Source organism: Schizosaccharomyces japonicus, assembly GCF_000149845.2.
Source record: "Schizosaccharomyces japonicus yFS275 unplaced genomic scaffold supercont5.1, whole genome shotgun sequence".
Classification (NCBI taxonomy): Eukaryota; Fungi; Ascomycota; class Schizosaccharomycetes; order Schizosaccharomycetales; family Schizosaccharomycetaceae; genus Schizosaccharomyces; species Schizosaccharomyces japonicus.
Window position 1 is genome coordinate 1,125,275 of NW_011627860.1, and position 16,950 is coordinate 1,142,224.

General features: G+C 43.9%; 5 protein-coding genes across 5 annotated transcripts; 2 read left to right on the forward strand and 3 right to left on the reverse strand.

Annotated features, from left to right (window-relative positions):
- Positions 1-7: 7 nt before the first annotated feature.
- Positions 8-3,142, forward strand: SJAG_02624 (microtubule-associated protein Dis1). The gene is made up of 3 exons (XM_002173793.2): positions 8-1,558; positions 1,605-1,694; positions 1,740-3,142. The coding sequence occupies exons 1-3, from the start codon at positions 404-406 to the stop codon at positions 3,012-3,014; spliced, it is 2,520 nt and encodes an 839-aa protein (XP_002173829.1). The 5' UTR covers positions 8-403; the 3' UTR covers positions 3,015-3,142.
- On the reverse strand, positions 2,977-9,377 carry SJAG_02625 (hypothetical protein). The gene is made up of 2 exons (XM_002173794.2): positions 9,085-9,377; positions 2,977-9,026 (listed from the first exon to the last, which is right to left on the reverse strand). The coding sequence occupies exon 2, from the start codon at positions 8,702-8,704 to the stop codon at positions 3,077-3,079; it is 5,628 nt and encodes a 1,875-aa protein (XP_002173830.1). The 5' UTR covers positions 8,705-9,026; positions 9,085-9,377; the 3' UTR covers positions 2,977-3,076.
- A 700-nt stretch (positions 9,378-10,077) lies between these two features.
- SJAG_02626 (protein kinase inhibitor) lies at positions 10,078-11,968 on the forward strand. Its single transcript, XM_002173795.2, has one exon. The coding sequence runs from the start codon at positions 10,356-10,358 to the stop codon at positions 11,436-11,438; it is 1,083 nt and encodes a 360-aa protein (XP_002173831.1). The 5' UTR covers positions 10,078-10,355; the 3' UTR covers positions 11,439-11,968.
- On the reverse strand, positions 11,475-13,717 carry SJAG_02627 (DNA primase large subunit Spp2). The gene is made up of 3 exons (XM_002173796.2): positions 13,486-13,717; positions 12,564-13,357; positions 11,475-12,502 (listed from the first exon to the last, which is right to left on the reverse strand). Exons 1-3 carry the CDS (start codon positions 13,649-13,651, stop codon positions 12,053-12,055), a joined length of 1,410 nt encoding a protein of 469 aa, XP_002173832.1. The 5' UTR covers positions 13,652-13,717; the 3' UTR covers positions 11,475-12,052.
- Positions 13,718-13,852: 135 nt separating this feature from the next.
- SJAG_02628 (translation initiation factor eIF3a) lies at positions 13,853-16,944 on the reverse strand. Its single transcript, XM_002173797.2, has 2 exons — positions 16,823-16,944; positions 13,853-16,768 (listed from the first exon to the last, which is right to left on the reverse strand). Exons 1-2 carry the CDS (start codon positions 16,859-16,861, stop codon positions 13,994-13,996), a joined length of 2,814 nt encoding a protein of 937 aa, XP_002173833.2. The 5' UTR covers positions 16,862-16,944; the 3' UTR covers positions 13,853-13,993.
- Between the last annotated feature and the right edge of the window lie 6 nt (positions 16,945-16,950).

Consider the following 16,950-nt stretch of genomic DNA (forward strand, 5'->3'; position numbering starts at 1 on the left):
CTACTGAGCCAACTTTCAACACGAACCTAGGAAACTACATGTTCTCCTGGAAACCCCGAAATCGTGTTTACTTTTTACAAATTATTGATTCCCTTTAATTATTCATCTATTCTGTCGCATTGTTCCCAGGTATTTATTACCAAAAGGGAATATACGTGCATTCATTTTTTTCGTACAATTTAATTACAGCATCCGGCTTGAACGCGGTCGTCTCGTTCCTCTCTTTTACTAAATTATTGAATACGGCAGATACATTGATCCTGGATACTCACGTTCAGTTGATTTAAACGTATAAAACTTTACTTTTTTTTGGCAGCTCAATTCACACCATCGTTTGGAAGAATCACTGGAGTCTGTGTACCTATACTCATAAATATTCATAAAAAGATTCGTCAAATAACCTATGAATTTTGACGATCCTGATTTCGACGTGGAGACATTACTTTCTGACAGGTCATGGAAGGTCAGGTTAGAATCATTCGAAAAATTAAACGATGCATTTCAGAGCTCTTCGAGTGAAGATGAACGTTGTTTCTTTCAATGGTTTCGTGAACCCAACCTTTGGAAATTGGGGTTGTGCGACAATAATGTCTCCGTGCAGGAGGCGGCCATTCAAGCCTTACACTCCTTTCTGCTTCATAGTGGCCGCAAGGGCTTTATGACATCCAAGCCCATAACAATACCATGCATACTTGAAAAGTGTCTACCATCTACACGGCCTAATACGCGTTCCGTCTCACAGGGGGTCTTATTCCTCTACGCAGAAAATGGCTTTGGCGATATCGTCTTTGAAGGTCTACTGTCATCGAGTCAAGTTCGTCACCCGAAGCAAAGCCTTGCAGCAATTAAGGTGCTCAGTGCTTTTATTGAGCAAAACGGTGTTCCTCAAAGTCAAAAAACTGCACTCCTTGGTTCCCTGCCTGGCCTTCTTACTAATTCAGACAAGAACATAAGACAGGCGGCTGCAAGTTTGTCTATCGCTGTCTATAAAACTCTAGGTGATATTGTCAAAACCGCCATTTTCCCTTCGCTGAAGCCAATTCAGGTTTCAGAACTCGAACAACAATTTCAAAAGGCTTCAATAAATATTAGCCTTCCAGAACAAACTAAGCCAAAAAAACAAACGAAGAGCAATGAAATTCATCGGCATTCCCGAAAGCCCTCATTGAACACTCGAGCTCCATTGCCTACTCTCCAAACATCACCAAATTCCTTTTCTTCAAAGAGTGCAGAACAAAGCACTCCTTCTTCTCCTGTCAAAACCAAAGCCGCATCTACTTTTAGCGAATTTCCCATAAATCTCAATGATAAGCTAGCTGAGGGTTTTTTTACGAACCTTAATCAGCCCAAATGGAAAGACAGGAAAATGGCCTTAGACCAGCTTTACGAACTTTGCTCCAAAAACCAGTTGGATTGTGATGCAAACTATGGTGATATAATGCGCTCTTTGGCAAAGTGTCTGAAAGATGCAAATATTGCTGTTGTAAGCATGGCTGCAAAATGCGTTGCTACTTTGGCTTCAGCGCTGGGTAACTTTTTCATTCCGTATAAGAGCATTGTATGAAACTTCATAACTATAAGAGCAAGTACACTAACATTTATAGATTCTTCCTGCTGTTTTGGATCGATTCAAAGAGAGGAAAACATCAATCGTGGCTGCCCTATCGAAAGCGTCTGATGCAATATTTCAATCCGTATGTGTTCATTCTTTTTTTTTTTTTTTTAAAACTAACCTTTAGTGTGGTTTGAATGAAGTTCTTGATGATGAAGTGTTTGGTTATTTGCAGCATAAGAATCCTCAAGTCAGGGCAGAAACATTGGCTTTCATTAGTAGATGTCTCACTGCTAGTAGTTCTTGCCCTACTCGTGCATGTTTGGAATCACTTTGTGCCGCTTCTCTTAATCTTGTCAATGATACGTCTGAAAGCGTCCGCATCGCAACTTATGGTCTACTTGCGGTACTCATGAAGATGTTTGGAGAACCGATTTTAAACAAGTACCTTCCTGGTTTGGAACCAAAAAAGCTTTCTCGAGTCATTGACCTTTCCGAAGATGTTGAAGTGAACGCCCATCCTTCTCAGCCGAAACCAAAACTTCCAAGGGTCGCCTCTCCTTATACAAAATCACAGGAGTCTCGGGACATATCCTTGTCATTAAAAGTTAAGCCTTCTGTTATTCTTCCGAGATCACCGCATACCCAAGGCCTAAATCAAAAAGCTTCTCCAGTTACATCAGGTAAATCGACACCAACAACTCAGTTTTCAGCTGGCAGTAGATCGGTTACTACACCGGTCCCTGCTCGGACAAACAATCTCTCGTTAAAGACTCGACCTGTTTCGCTCCTAAAAGTACCCCAGTCAGCTATCCGTTCTTCTTCATTAAAATCAGGTTCTAGTAGACTGAGTATTATACCCTCGAGGAATGAGGTGCAAGAGCGTGATAGCGACAGACAAGCACATTTATCAACACTGCGTTCCGTAACAACAGCAACAGATGCGGAAAAGGAAGAACTAGAGATGCTTCGCACGGAGAAAGCCGTTCGTGAAGTTAGGCAAAATGAAGATGCCATGGAAAGAGAACGCCTTTTGCGAGAAATCAACACTCTACAGTTCAGAAACTCAGAACTGCGAGAAGGTCTTTTAAATTCACAGGCTATCATTTCACAAAGAGATTTGGAAATAACAGATTTGAAAAAAGAGATGTCAAAGCTTAACACAAGACTGCAACAAGTGCTTCTTGAACTGGAGAAAAAGCAATCAGACGATTGTTCAATGGAAGTCGACGTGTCCGCAAACACGCCAGAAGTGAAGCCTCAGGCAAAAGAATCTGGAGTACGTCTACAACCATCTCATTTAAGATTGCCAAGCATATCCTCACTCACTTCAAGACGCTCCTCAATATACCCACGATTTACCTCCTACAGTCCAAAGGAAACAACAAGCTGGTCTGAGAATGGTGACATTTCTAGTCGCTTGAGAGAAGGCATTCAACGAATGAAGCGCGAAGGTCCTTGAGTATATATATCTAGATACTTAATGTAGGTTTTTAATCTTATTCAAATCTCATTCTTTATTGTCTATGCAAAATACGAATGAGATGATACACCTCTAAGCTCATCAAGCTCCTCTCTTGTGAAGTAGCTGTCCATGAACTGCCAAACATCTGAACGTGATTTTCTGAAGTCAGTTATGGTCTTTTTAGCGCTAGCGCCAATAGGATGAGGATGATTTGTTATTGCAGTTAAACGCAATAGAATAGGCTTCATCCAGTCTGGGGGCATATCAAATGATATAGAATTAACTAATGCCGAAAGCCCCAAAACTGCGGCATGTCTTTGAGCAATCAGTTCGTTATATTCGTCCTGTACCAATGCCTTTGCAAGCTTGGAGATAGGCGACAGCGTGGTATCAAGCACCTCAAGGAATCTCTTGCGCAAGTTGAGAATAATATCAAGGCGTGACTTTGTGAAGCAATGAACCAGCATAGCCATAGAAACAGCCGCGCCCTCTCGAACTTCAAGCTGTGTATCATCAAGCATAGTAACAAGCGCCTCTAAAACAGATAACTTTATTTCCTTGCTCGCAATAAACGAATGACGGAACATAAACGGAAGAAGAGCGGCAAGAATATGTAAGCGGTGATGCCACGAATCCTGATTTTTCATAGTTGCTAGGCACGCATCACAGAATTCATCGACAGTTGTAGTTGGGTAAGTAAGATTTCCTAGAAGTTGTAATAGGAAAGCTGCTGCATTTTGTAAATCGTCATCATCCTTGGCATCCAACATATGGAGTACAGCTGGTAATACCGTACCGGGAACGATAGGCAAGACAATAAAACCGCAAGGGGACATGAGTAGTTTTTCGGTCCAGCGAGCCATCGTACTCGCGTAATTTACATAAGTCTTGCGGTCTGAACTGTCTTTCGCTTCAATTCGCAGAAGTTCGAGTTTTTCGTATGCTTTTATCAATACAGTAAGTTTTGTAGTTGGGTTTTTTCCAAAGAATGCACCAAGAGGGCCTTCTGTAGAATTCGCCTTTAGTAAAGCGTCAACGGATTCGTAGGATTCATGAATTTGTGCATTTTCGAGCTCAGCCAACAAAGACCCGATTTCCTTTCTATACTTTTCATATGGTTGTTGTAAGTTTGAAAGCAATAAATCATATAAAGGCTGCTCAAATTGAAAATGCCAACCTAATGTTTCGACTAGCTTCCTCATTAACTTAAGTCTTGCACTGTCCCAAAAAACGTGCTTAAATGTTACATTAAGATGCAAATTAACCAATAAATGATACAATGGCCAATAAAGAGTAGGATCGGAATCCATGAAGACAGTTTGTATAAGTAAAGACCAGAAACCCAAATTCTCCGAAGAAAGACCTGTCTGCAATAAAGCAGTTACAAGAGGAACGATCCAATTCCAATGTTTTTCGGCAATTTCCTTTTTGCATCGTGGTAAACTCAATATGATGCCAGTAAGCAGTTCAGTGCCAGCTCTGTTACAAAAGCGATCAGAAGATGAGCATAAAGTCTCAACCTGTTTATGTAAAAAGTTTGTGGAAACATAGGACTTCGTGCTAAAAAGAAGCTTGAAAATTGCTTCCCAAATATAGACAACGTTAATTCTCCATTTTCCTCTGGCAGAAGAATCATCAGCATCAGTACCGACACGAGGTTCTTGAACCAGGTAACTAAGCAGCTTTTGAAGCCAAGATTCGTTGATAACTTTGACAGCTGTATCAACAAGGTCTTGCACAGCCGAAAAGTCTATCTGATCACTACAAGTACGCTCGAGAACATCCAAATGATCAGGTAAGACAAGCCAACCGGGGTAAGTTGATAGTACACAGTACGATTTCCGACAGCTTCGAAAATCGAAAATAGCCCGTTTCATTGCTTCAACATTTTCAGAATTCCTCTTCAACGTTATCTCATTGGGAAGACGAATGTTTTGACACAATAAATCTTTTGTATTACCCTTAGAGAGAGACACTTCCCATATATAATACATAACTTCAACAAATCCAGCAAAACTGTTGGTTCTAATGGTCGGATGTGAAGAGATAGTTCCCTCGCCCATTAACTCTAACACTTTTGGCGTTGGCGGAATAAAGAAATTGGCAAACGAAGAATAAAACGCATGTGTGATAAGCTCCTGAATTTTCCAATGAGCACCAGGAAGTATTTCCACAAACGCATCTCGAGTCTTAAGAGCCGCCTCTTGGTCTCTTTGCCTTTGTTCTTTCAATGCAGCAGATAATTTGTTTAATTCTTCAATCTCAGCTGGTGAAGTAATTTTAGGGACGTAGCGATGTTCATAAACGGGAAAGAAAGTTTCATAGCATATGCTTGTGATAACATTCTCAAAAACTCGCGAAGCAATGGTTTGTAGTATGGGTTTATCGAAACGTTGTAACCGAATAATAATATGAAGTAATGGGGACAAGAAAACCCATTGTCGTTTTACCATATTAAACAACGAAGGGCTTATAACTAAAGCACCAATCGACCCTTCGAGCACATCAACATCCTCGGCTTTATTTAGAATGTCCACCAAAGATTGGAAAATCTCCAATCGTGTGTCACGGAAAAGAACGACACAAGATGCCAGAGAAGCTTGAGCAGCAAGACGTATAACAGCATATTGCGAACAACAAGGTTTGATGAGCTGTTTTAATATTGTTTTTTCGTTTGCAGTAGGAATTCGTGTCACGTACGACAAGCGAAGATGGTTAAGGAAGACCGAATAAATTCTCGTACCCAGAAGTGTCGCGTTAAAAGGTTGTTTTTGCGGTTTAAAGGAAAAATACGAAGCCAACAGATTATAACGGAATGTTATATTCTCAAAAAGCCGTAAAGACTCCGGATACTCATAATCCAACAAAAAGGATTTTTCGCAAGTGACCAAATTTGCCAATAAACAAACATCATAATCGACGGAGTCGAAAATAACATTGTGAAGTTCAATCAATAGTGAACCTAAACGTTCCCGTAAAGCACTCATGATAGAACTTTGTTGAGAAGCCAAGTTCCAGCGACTGCGGACCGCTGAACGTACATATTGATAATCGACAGTATAGGTGTTGTATTCATCATGCTTAGACTCCGGAACAAACTCTTCGTCGGGTACCCGATACATTTCCGCTGATGCTGAAGTTAAAGAGTTTAACCATTCAAAATATGTGCAAACTTCATCAATCCATTCAATTGTTGCGGTGTGTGGCCTGTTAGTAATGACCAATTCTTGCAGGCGATCCATACACAATGTCATGTAACGGTTGCAAAGGAAAATAGCCAGTTCAATCTCTTGCTTAGAAGGCATGTTCCAGCACATTTTGAACGACTCCGAATCACAAGGTCTCCCCCATTTTTCCGGTTTGAGTCGTAGTCGTTCTGGAGAGGCGGCAGGGTACACAGAAATCAAAAGAAATACCAATTGAAGGACGAACGACGATGTCAAGGATCCCGTGAAACCCCGACAAAGAAGAAGCTTGTCGAGCAGCTGTGTTAATTCATCCTCTTTTCCGATGAAATATTTTCCATTGGAGCCAATAACGGCACGAAGAATACTAAGATTCCAAACCAACATACGGTCGCGAGGCAAAATCTCATTTGAGTTGCTACCTCGAGATAGTCCTGCCTTATTCTCGTCAATTTCCGAAAAAATGTTGGCAAAGAGAATGGGATACAGAGTCTTCCAAGTTTTCTCGGGCGCAGTACACATAAACGCCGCACAAACCTTGTTTATGGCATCAATTGACTGATAGACAACGTTCGTTGAAATAAAATGGCAAACCTTTGAGAGAGCCAGATCAAGCCACTCATCACTCAGAGAATCCAACAGCGGCTCCATGGTCATTGAGAGGTACTTTTCAATAGACTCCTTATTGTCGCCATCCGGAAAGTTCTCAAGAAGTGTAAACACGCGTCCCTCAAAAGCAAGCAGCCAGTCGCAGAAACTAGTCATAGCACTAGCCATAATTTTGTCATAATCAACATCACCCTCATCAAGTTCATTGTCTGATGCAGGATTGTCAAATTTCATCTGCTCCAACTTAGCCATTTCCATTTGAAACCAATGAAGGAACAGGTTAGGGTCAGCATATTCATCAATATTGTGAAACGATACACAATGGGAAATGATGGCCACAAATTGTAAGGCCAATTTTGTTTTGTCGCAATCGTTAGGGTCAATTCCGGGAAGAATGAGTTCCAAAAGCGGGAGAATATGGGGCTGATAACGTTTCGTCGAAGCAATGACTTGAGCCAACGAAATAAGCGACTCCAATGAAACAAGGGTACGGTGTGTTTCGAGTAATGATTGCAACGCTGGATAAATCCTTTTCAACATAGATGGCACAATAACGTCAGGTTCAAGAATGGCGAGCGCCCAGAGGGATACCTGTGCCATTTCACGTAAGTAACGGGTCCTTGAATAAATACCAAAAAATACTGATGGTTTTAATATCGCAACGAACTCCTTTTTTATAGCTTCTGTCAAACGTTTTTCCTTCGGAATGGAAACTTGTTCGTCATTTTCGTATGTCCAACGTTTCAAAAAGCGCTGCGATAGTTCAGCAATAAATTGGTACAGCATTTCATTGCTAGAACCACTGACCGATGGGTGGTAATACTGTAAAATCAAGGAAAAGAGCTCACTCAACATAGTGAGAATACTGTCTCCTGTTTCTTCACATTTCGAACTTAATGAACACACAATCCATTCAGCGAACCGAGAAACTGCGTCAGAACTTGCAGCATTGAACATGGACATTACTGTATACTGCTCTGAGTTCGAAAAAAAGGTCATTCCATTAGGAATGTCAACATCGAATAGGCGAAGACCATAGTGAAACAAAGCTCGCGCCTGTTCCGGAGTAAACACGCCGTACTCGGAGAATTGATATTTAGAATTTTCGCTGAGACCGCTGGCAGCCAGGCGAGCAAAAATATCGAAGAACATAGTATCGGCAACGGTGCTTCTCGTAGACATATTGTACAGATGGAAAATGGTAGGGAGCCATGTCTGCGGATTCAAGCTCGGATCCTCTGAAGAGGAAGGGGAAGTGGGGAGTAAGAACGAGAGCACACCGATAGCGACAAACGCATCTGCAGAGTGGGAAGAGGAAAACAGAGGAAGCACTTCATCCAGCACGTTCTTCGTCTCTTCTGCCGGAAAGAATGCATTCGCCGCATGAACCAACTCCGCATCAAATGAGTAGCTAGGTGTGATGGTTGCGGAATACTGTTCGAGAGGATGAAGTTGCTTCTCCATAAGCCCAAAGGCCAGACGCCAATCCAATTGCAAGTCAGCTACCGTAAGATAACGCTTGTCGATAGGATGGGTACAGACATTGCCATTGCAACTCTCATCCGGACACGAAGGAAGGTCCAATAACTCTCTAAAACGATCTGTGGCTTTTCTATCAACCCATTCAGGGAGGTTTAAAGTAATTGCCAGTTCATAGTAGATACTAACAAGCGTCGTATGCGCCTTTCTGGGCAGTCTGTACTCCAACTGGAGCCATTTCTCAAGCTCACTGTCCCATTTGGCAATGCTGGCCCAACTGCAGACCGTAAGGGCACCGTACAGTTTGGACAAAATGAATTCAAGCTTCGAGAGCTGTTCTGACCGACTGTCACACTCATAAGGAAGCTGTTTTAAAACATCAAACGTGAATCTAGACTTTGAAAATGCCGTCATTCTGTCTTAAATGCACGAGTAGGGTTTAAGTAAATGATTAAGAGAATATATGCTTTAAAAAAATAATGAAAATCCTGCTACCGTAGTCCTTTCAACTTGAATTTTGTCAATTAAGCTCTGTTTCTTCGTTTTTGTCCTGTAAACTTTAAACTAAGACAAAAACCAGATTGTGAGCAGTAAAATACAACTGCTTCACTCAAAATTGTATCGTCAAAAACGACTGTAAGTAGGCTCGTGTGATATGCGGCTACACGAAGGAATACGGGCTTGAAATTCTGTTTTCGCTAACACCACAGCAATTTTGCTTTCACCACCTTTAGGACTGCTCTTGTTGTTTAGTAACCAAACGCCAGATTCGATACACTAACCACACCACGTACACCTACTCTACCTGACGGTCCTGGGAGTTCCCGTAACCTCAACCAACAACACGGTAGCAGTACTTGCCGATAGAACTAGGCGGTACATCTCGTTAACGCGTTTGGTATAATTTACGCGAGTTTGCGTGACTTAATGCGACACGAAAAGTGCAATACGATACATGGAACCTTAAACTTAGATTCAGATTATTACAATACACTTGAAATTTCTATAAATGTGTTTAAGGTGAATTTGCAGACCACGCACAGGAGACATTTGTTTCACTATCTTCGTACTCAATGAGCACGAGGAAGGGGAATCCTCAAGACGTCATGTATCCGGTGTCCCGCATTTCTCCAAATTTGCATACGTCATAAGCTCGCGAACGATCAATTCTCCACCAATTACAAATTGATGCTGGAAATTAGTACTACCGACAGCTCTCCCTCTTGAAAAATGATGTAATTTTAACATCATGTTCGAGAAGATGCCGATCCTGTCTCAAGTGAATAAAGCTATGAGAAAGCAGCTCCGAAGTTAGTTGCACTTAGGAATAGCAAAGATTATACAAAAATATCATTGTAATCACGTAAAAAGAATCTATCCTGCAATGGTTAATTTTTTCCCCCGCTATCGTGTAAATCAGACCTACTTCTGTTATTGCACACTAGCGTTGCTTATTTCTTGTGGGAAGAATTGTGCCGGTAATGTCAAAGCAACGAACCGTCTTTCAATACAGATAAAGCATCGTTAAGATTATTGCCGGGTCCAGTACCGAGCCCAATCAAATTTACATCGCTTGTTTATTGGCTGGGCGGTTCTAAAGCTGGAGAAGCAACGTCATTAAAATGACGTTACAAAGTTTGTCGCTGATGGACCGTCATAGTTGCGTATGTTTAATTGCTTTAGGTCGACTTAATTGGCCTATTTCATAGAAAATAAGCTTTTTCTGTTGCTGCGTTCTTTTTGTTCATGCACTGTTCTCTGTCGCGAGCATTGTTGTTACCTATGATGTAATCAACAAGGGGCTGGCCGTTGCTATAAATTGGGGTTCTACCCTCCTCCTACCAGCTGCACTTTTCTGTCTTTTGTTTATACCTATCCATTGTCTTTGAATCTAGTTACCCGTTCTTTACGGCAGACAGTTAACGATTCTAATATTAAGTAATAGTGGTTATCACCGAGTGTTTGTTTCGCTATTTACTCAGCCGTTATACATTGTTCTACTTCACTGTGTGACCTTTTTTACATCCTAATTTCCAAGTTTTAATCCTACAATTCCCGTTTCAGTATGCATCGCGCTTACTCCTTGAGAAATTCGCGTGCCCCTACCGCATCCCAAATTTCCAATCCTCCTCCTCCTCCTTCGTCGACCCGTTCCAACAAGGGAATTTTCGGCGCTGGTTCCTTTTCCCACAGCGTCAGAAAAAATGCTGCGGCCACCTTTATGCCCGAATTGGCTAAGCGTTTGGCTGTTTTGGTGAAGATGGAGAAGAATGTCATGAGAAGCATGGAGACCGTCAGCCGTGAACGCCGCGAATGTGCTCGTCAGCTCTCCTACTGGGGAGAGGACTGCGATGATGACATTAGCGACATCACCGACAAGCTGGGTGTGTTGTTTTACGAGCTTGCTGAGCTTGAGGATTATCTCATTGATCGCCATGACCAATACCGTGTTACTATGAAGGCTGTTCGTAACATCGAGGCTTCTGTCCAGCCCTCACGTGAGAAGAAGCAGAAGTTGTTGGACCAGATTTACATGTTGAAACACAAGGATCCTGAATCCCCCAAGTTGATTAACTTGGAACAGGAACTTGTTCGCGAGGAGGCTGCGTGCTTAGTTGCCGAGGCTCAACTCTCCAACATCACCCGTGAAAAGTTCAAGCAAGCCTTGACCTACAACCTGGATGCTCTTTTTGAGCATGGTGAAAAGATGGCTCTTATTGCATCTTATGGAAAGCATTTGTTGAATCTCATCGATGATACCCCTGTCACCCCTGGCGAAACTCGTCCCGCGTACGACGGCTACGAGACTAGCAAGCAAATCATTGTTGACGCCGAGCGTGCTCTTAGCACCTGGACGTCGGAAAGCGCCTATGAGGAGAAGGCTCAGGAGGTTCCCAGCGAGACCCGCTCGTGGAACGAGTACGACGTTCGTGGCGAGGAATCCGCCCCTGTTGAGCAGATGAATCAACTGAGCGTCCATGACGGTCAGGTTCATACGAGTCGTCTGCCCGACTCCTCAAGCGAGGAGGAAGAGCCTTTCCAAGCGCACAGCACGAACATTGAAGTCGCTGCCCCTGAAACGGCAACTGCTACTAAGCCAGTCGTTCCTGCTGCTACGCAAGCTACTGCTGAGGCTCAGGTCGCATAAATCGACTAATGAAAAGGCGCACGCCCTTTGTTTTTGGTTATAACTGAAACTGTTTATTCTTATTGTGCGAGCCAACGTTGCACTTTTGCGGTTGTATTGTTCCGTAAGCTGTGATATCTATTATTTTCGTTTAGTCTCCTTGATGGGCAGGGGTAGAGCGCGTGATCGCTGCTTTATTCTCTGGCTTTTACGAGGACGACTTGCGTCCGGTTGTTCAAAGCGTTGCGTTATGAAGGATGCTACTGAAGGCGTCCATTGACTGACTAATCTTTAAAATCTACATGCTTTATGAGGATGGTTTTGTGTGCCTTTTAAGACACCTGCCATCTGAAGTTAAAGTCATCGTCTTTCATGCTTGTTTATTAATTGCTGTGATTCTCGTTTGTTACAAAGCCTGCTTGCCCTGCCGTTTTTTCATCTGCTCCGCAGTAGGGTGGTTGAGAAAAGGGGGGAAAACGCTTAACTGCCGGTCAGTTCGTCTTCTGTATATATGTAATTTGCTCAATAACAGAACAAGTGTTTTTGTGGAAGGCTTGTGTGCAATGTATAGCTAGGGTGTTGTTGATAGAGGAGTGTTTTTTTGTGCATGTTGTATGGAATGCTCTTTTTGAGTTCTACTTGCCGGTATTGCTTGCGGGGTGAGTAGCATATGCCAAGTTGAAGTATTGGTTTGGGTGATTAATCGTTTCGGACAGCGTACCCACAGCGGGATGCGAGAGTTCCAAGACCCGTGTACATGCAATGTGATAGTGTCGGTTACGAACAGCGTCAAGAATTTCGCGACCATCGGCAGAGTCGGGTGTAATGCCAAGAGAAGAAATTGCCTGTGTAAGATTTTCGACAGAGAATGTCCGGTAAGGACATCCGTGAGCATCGCCCGGTCCAGGCTGAGGACCCGTTAGAATCTGTTGACAAGAAAATGCCTTGTAGTCACGGCGGTTACCTTCCTGGCCATATTGATGTCGAACGTTATAGCGGTATTCTTTACTAAAGCGTTCGTCTGAAATGTTTGAGAAACTTTTCCGCCAAAAAATAAGAGCTTCTTCCATGCTCAGACCCATTTCCTATGATTAGTTAGTATATGATATTTTGCGAACAAAATGACGACAATGAAATAATTAATACCTTCAGAAATAAACCATATTGCAGTCGTCCAAAGTGACGAAGATGTTTATCGCGACGGAGGGAATGATGGAGATGTTGAGCACATAGGGGAAAGTAACGAACTAAACCGTCTATATCGTCTGCTCCAAATTCGCCAGCTTTTTTTGAAACAGACTGGCTATTATACTCGGGAGCAATAAAGCCCTTTCCTAGGTTGTCGAGAATAGGCACCAGCCGGTCATCTTCGTCTAACCGTGGAAGTATTTTTGCAGTTTTCTCCATCGCCATCAACAGCTTTTGCTCGAAATCATCAACGACAAGACTGACTTGCTCTGAAAAAGGTACATAAGCATTACCACGTGAAATATACACAGACCGCCTTTCAACGAGATCGGGAACACGAATAAAGTCAACCTTGAAGAAGGTGTCTGAATCAATATTCCGCTGACAGGCATTCGTTAACTTGTCATGAAGTAATTTTTTCTCTTCCTCTGAAACAAGTTCCCATTGGAAGTGGAGTCTGTCAACGAAGGATTGTCGCTCCCGAGCCTCTTCTTGCATGAACCGAAAACGAAAAAGGATCGATTCCAGCCGAACGAAACGGCGACGAAGCTCTTCTGACCGGCAGAAGGCAAGTCTTAGAATAAAGTGTGAGTAATGATCCTTGCATCGTTCTGCATCCACCTGAGCACCTTTAACGCTTCGGGCCATGTTGCTGCTCATAGGAAGATGTTTATCCAGGACTTTCCGCAGCAAAAGGTCAAATTCTTTTCTTGTTTTGTTTCGAAAGATTGCATTCTCAATTTCACTGAGTACTAATTGTTGTTGATTAGAAAAATTGAACAATCCAAAAGATACATGTTTTAAGTGTTTTAAACACTTAGTTCACCGTCTCCTCGTAAAAACAGAACTGTGTCTCTCATTTTCACCGGAAATTACGTACCGTACAATCGATCCAGAGCCCATGTCTCAAACTCCTCTAGACTAATTTCCCCAGTAGGAGGATCAAGGTAAAAATTCAATCGCGTTGGATACTCAGCGGTACCCAAAGACAACGTAGTCGCCTTTTTCCCCGAGTTTTGAGACCTTGTTCGTGAGCTACGGTACATAAGGAGATGCAGACTTTCGTTCACAGCTTGCCCAAGCTGGTCATACCCTGGCCAGCTTTGTCTGAGTGAAAATAAGCTTTCCCCGCATTCGCTTAGATAAACACTCTAAAAAGTTTATTTACTGGCGCCGAAGCACTAAAGATTTACGAAAACAAGGCAGAAAACACCAAAAGAGTAGAAACAAGATACCTATAGTACAGATATACAGTAAAGAAATGTCATCCATTCCAAGCTCGTTAACCACTATGAAACATGGCTCTAAGTTGCGCAAAACAAACCATTTTTTATATGACCGTTGTACCAAACGGCCGTGCCAAATGCGTACAAGACTCATAATTAAGTCTACTGTTGCTGACGACGTCTGCTGGGAGGGACGTAAGCATTAGGATTAGAAGAGGGACGAAGACGTTCGCCGCGGTCGCGGTCATCATATGAGTTGGAGCCGCCGCTTCCGTAGGAACGACCGTAAGAACGGGGAGCTTGGTATCTGGAAGGACCACCGGCCATACCACCACCTCTTCTCCAGACGTTTCCGCTAGGAGGAGGAGGAGCACTCGTGGTGGCAGCACGACGAGCAGCAATCTTACGAGCAGCCTCCTCTTCGCGCTCTCTTTGGATTTGAGCTTGGCGATTAAGACGTTCTTGACGTTCTTGGCGTTCACGTTCGCGTTGAGCACGCTCAGCAGCCATGGCAGCCTCGGCTTCCTTGCGCTTGGCGAGTTCGGCCTCACGTCTGGCAGCATCGGCAGCAAGACGTTTGGCTTCCTCCCGCTCAGCCTTAACCTTAGCGACAAGTTCTGCAAGCTTGCGATCGTACAAGGCCTTTCTGCGCTTTTCGCGCTCTTCCTCGATGATAGCACTGTGCTTAGCAATGGCGGCCTCGTACTCAGCGTCGCGAGCATGATCAAGGTCGGCCTTGTAGTCGACAATGTAGTCGGAGAATTGGCTGAACAACTTCTTGTCAGCCAAAGCCTGTGCATGCTTGCTTTCCAAAACTTCACGGCGTTGCTTCTCGCGCTCAGTGAACTGCAATTTGTCGTGTTCGGCTTGCTTCTTGGCGTCTTCTTCGTACAAGGGAAGGGCAGCACGACGGTAAGCACGCTCGAGATGGTCGATACGCTTAGCAATAACACGGAGACGCTCGTTCATCGTGCGATGTTGCTTCTCAACCTGCTCGATTTGCATAGCCCGCAAACTGTCGGCATCCAAGTGCTCCAACTCATCAGCATTAACCTCAAGACCACCCTTAGCCTTAAGCTCCTCAGCAAGTTTCTTAGCTTCCTCGATACGGATAGCCTCCTTCTCGCGGCGGATACGCTCGGCCTCACGCTTACGAGCCTCCTCTTGCAAACGGTTGGACTCGGCTTCGGCCTCTTGCTTAGCACGGAGAGCACGTTGAGCAGCAAGCTCAGACTCGCGCTTCGTAGCAATAGACTCGGCTTGCTCACGGCGACGCTCGATAAGAGCAATGCGGGCAAGAGCAGCCTTACGCTCTTGCTCAATACCAGCAATAGCCCTCTCATAAGCGGCTTCGGATTGTTGCTTGCGAAGCATACCGAACTCGGTATCATAACGCAAAAGAACGCTCGACAGAGAGTTAGCGACACGAGAGAGTTGGCCAGAGACCAACTCAGCAGAAGTAGGCTGGAGAGAAACAGAGTCGGTGCCAGGTGCAACAGAGGTGGAGAACAATTCGGAAGAGAAAGTAATAGAGTTCTCAACATGGTTCACTCTAATGGAGAAAGCACCCTTCTTATTACCGTTCATAATAAACTTTTCGATTTGGGCAGGAGTGAAGGAGTAAGGAGCGTCAAATTTGGCCAAATCAATGACAAACTTCAAAGACACGGCCTCATAAACCTGAGACAACTGCTGGAACAAGCGAGTAAGGATCACTTGTTGCAGAGGAGGAATGTATTGAGCGGTCTCTGGGTTCTCAGCAAGCTTGTTGACGATGGGTTGCAGCTTCTTGCAAATGCTGAGAGGATGGAATTCAAGCTCCAAATTTTGATACAATTCACGGATAATGGGATCGCAAGAGCGAAGGAGACCGCGAGAAAGGGCGTCCTTCAACAAAGTCTCGCGAGAGGGAATCTTACTAAGGTTCAGAAGAGCTGCAAGACGAGAGTATTTGTTCTTTTGCTCCTCCGCGTCCAAAGGTGTGTGCTTAACACCGTCAATGATGGGAACGGAAAGTGCGCTCAAAAGCACGATGTTCGCGGTGCCTGGCTTGGCGGAGCCGATGAAAGAATAGTATCTATACCAAGCAGCAGCATGAAGAAGGAAGTTGTCGCAAACTTGGAAAATCTTGATAAGCTTACGGTAGTAGTTACCAAGCATTACAGGCGAAGGAAGACGCTTGGAAAAGGTCAACAAACTGTGGATGTCTTCGGTCGAACGGAAAGCCTCTTGCCAGAGCTCGAGCTCAACAGCGACATTCAGCTGCGAGAAACGCATATCCAAGTGACGCTGCATGGTCTCAGCATCGTTCAAATTGATGGCGTGGGGACCGTTGGAGAATTTGGAAGCGTTGCCGAGATGAGAACGCAGGAGCTCACAGAGACGGCGGAATTCGGTCTTCCGTTGGTATTGAAGACAGAATTGGAAGGCCGAGTTGGCAATCACCTGGTACATAACCTCGAGACGGGCATTGTTACGGAGGATATCCAAAACCGTGCGGTAAGCATCCCACAGGAACTTAAGCCAAGGAGTGACAAGAGCACGGTCCGTACGACTCTTGGTCAAGTCACCAGAAACGAACGACATCATAATGCTCTCGGGTGTCTCGGTTGCCTCAAGATCATCCACATACTCAAGAGAGATCTTGTCAGCTTGAGCTTGAGCGGTCTGCACCTTTTCGTTGGCCAATTCAATGAATCTCTTCACGACATTTTCAATCGTAGCTACCGATGTGTTTTGGACGGCATTCTTGTACGTGTAAAGGCCCTCCTTGGCAATTTTTCCCTTACGCAAATGGACACAGAGCTCAATGAAACGCATCATAATCGGTTCCAAAGAGGAAACTTGTGTGTTACGTGTACGCTTCGAGACAATCATCTCGTGAAGCGACTGCAGCGCCGAAGAGTGCTGATCAAGAGCTATAAGCTCATCTGCAAGCTGAAAACGGAATTAGTAAATAGAAATCGTAGAGAAACAGCGTTGTCCACATACACGAAGCACATTTTCGGGCTTTCCTTGAGGAGGTGCCATATTGTGCAGTTGGGAGAGGGAGACTGCATGGGCAAAATTTTTAGGCTGATTAGTGGGTTACAATGCGTTACAGCTCGTTAACTTTAATT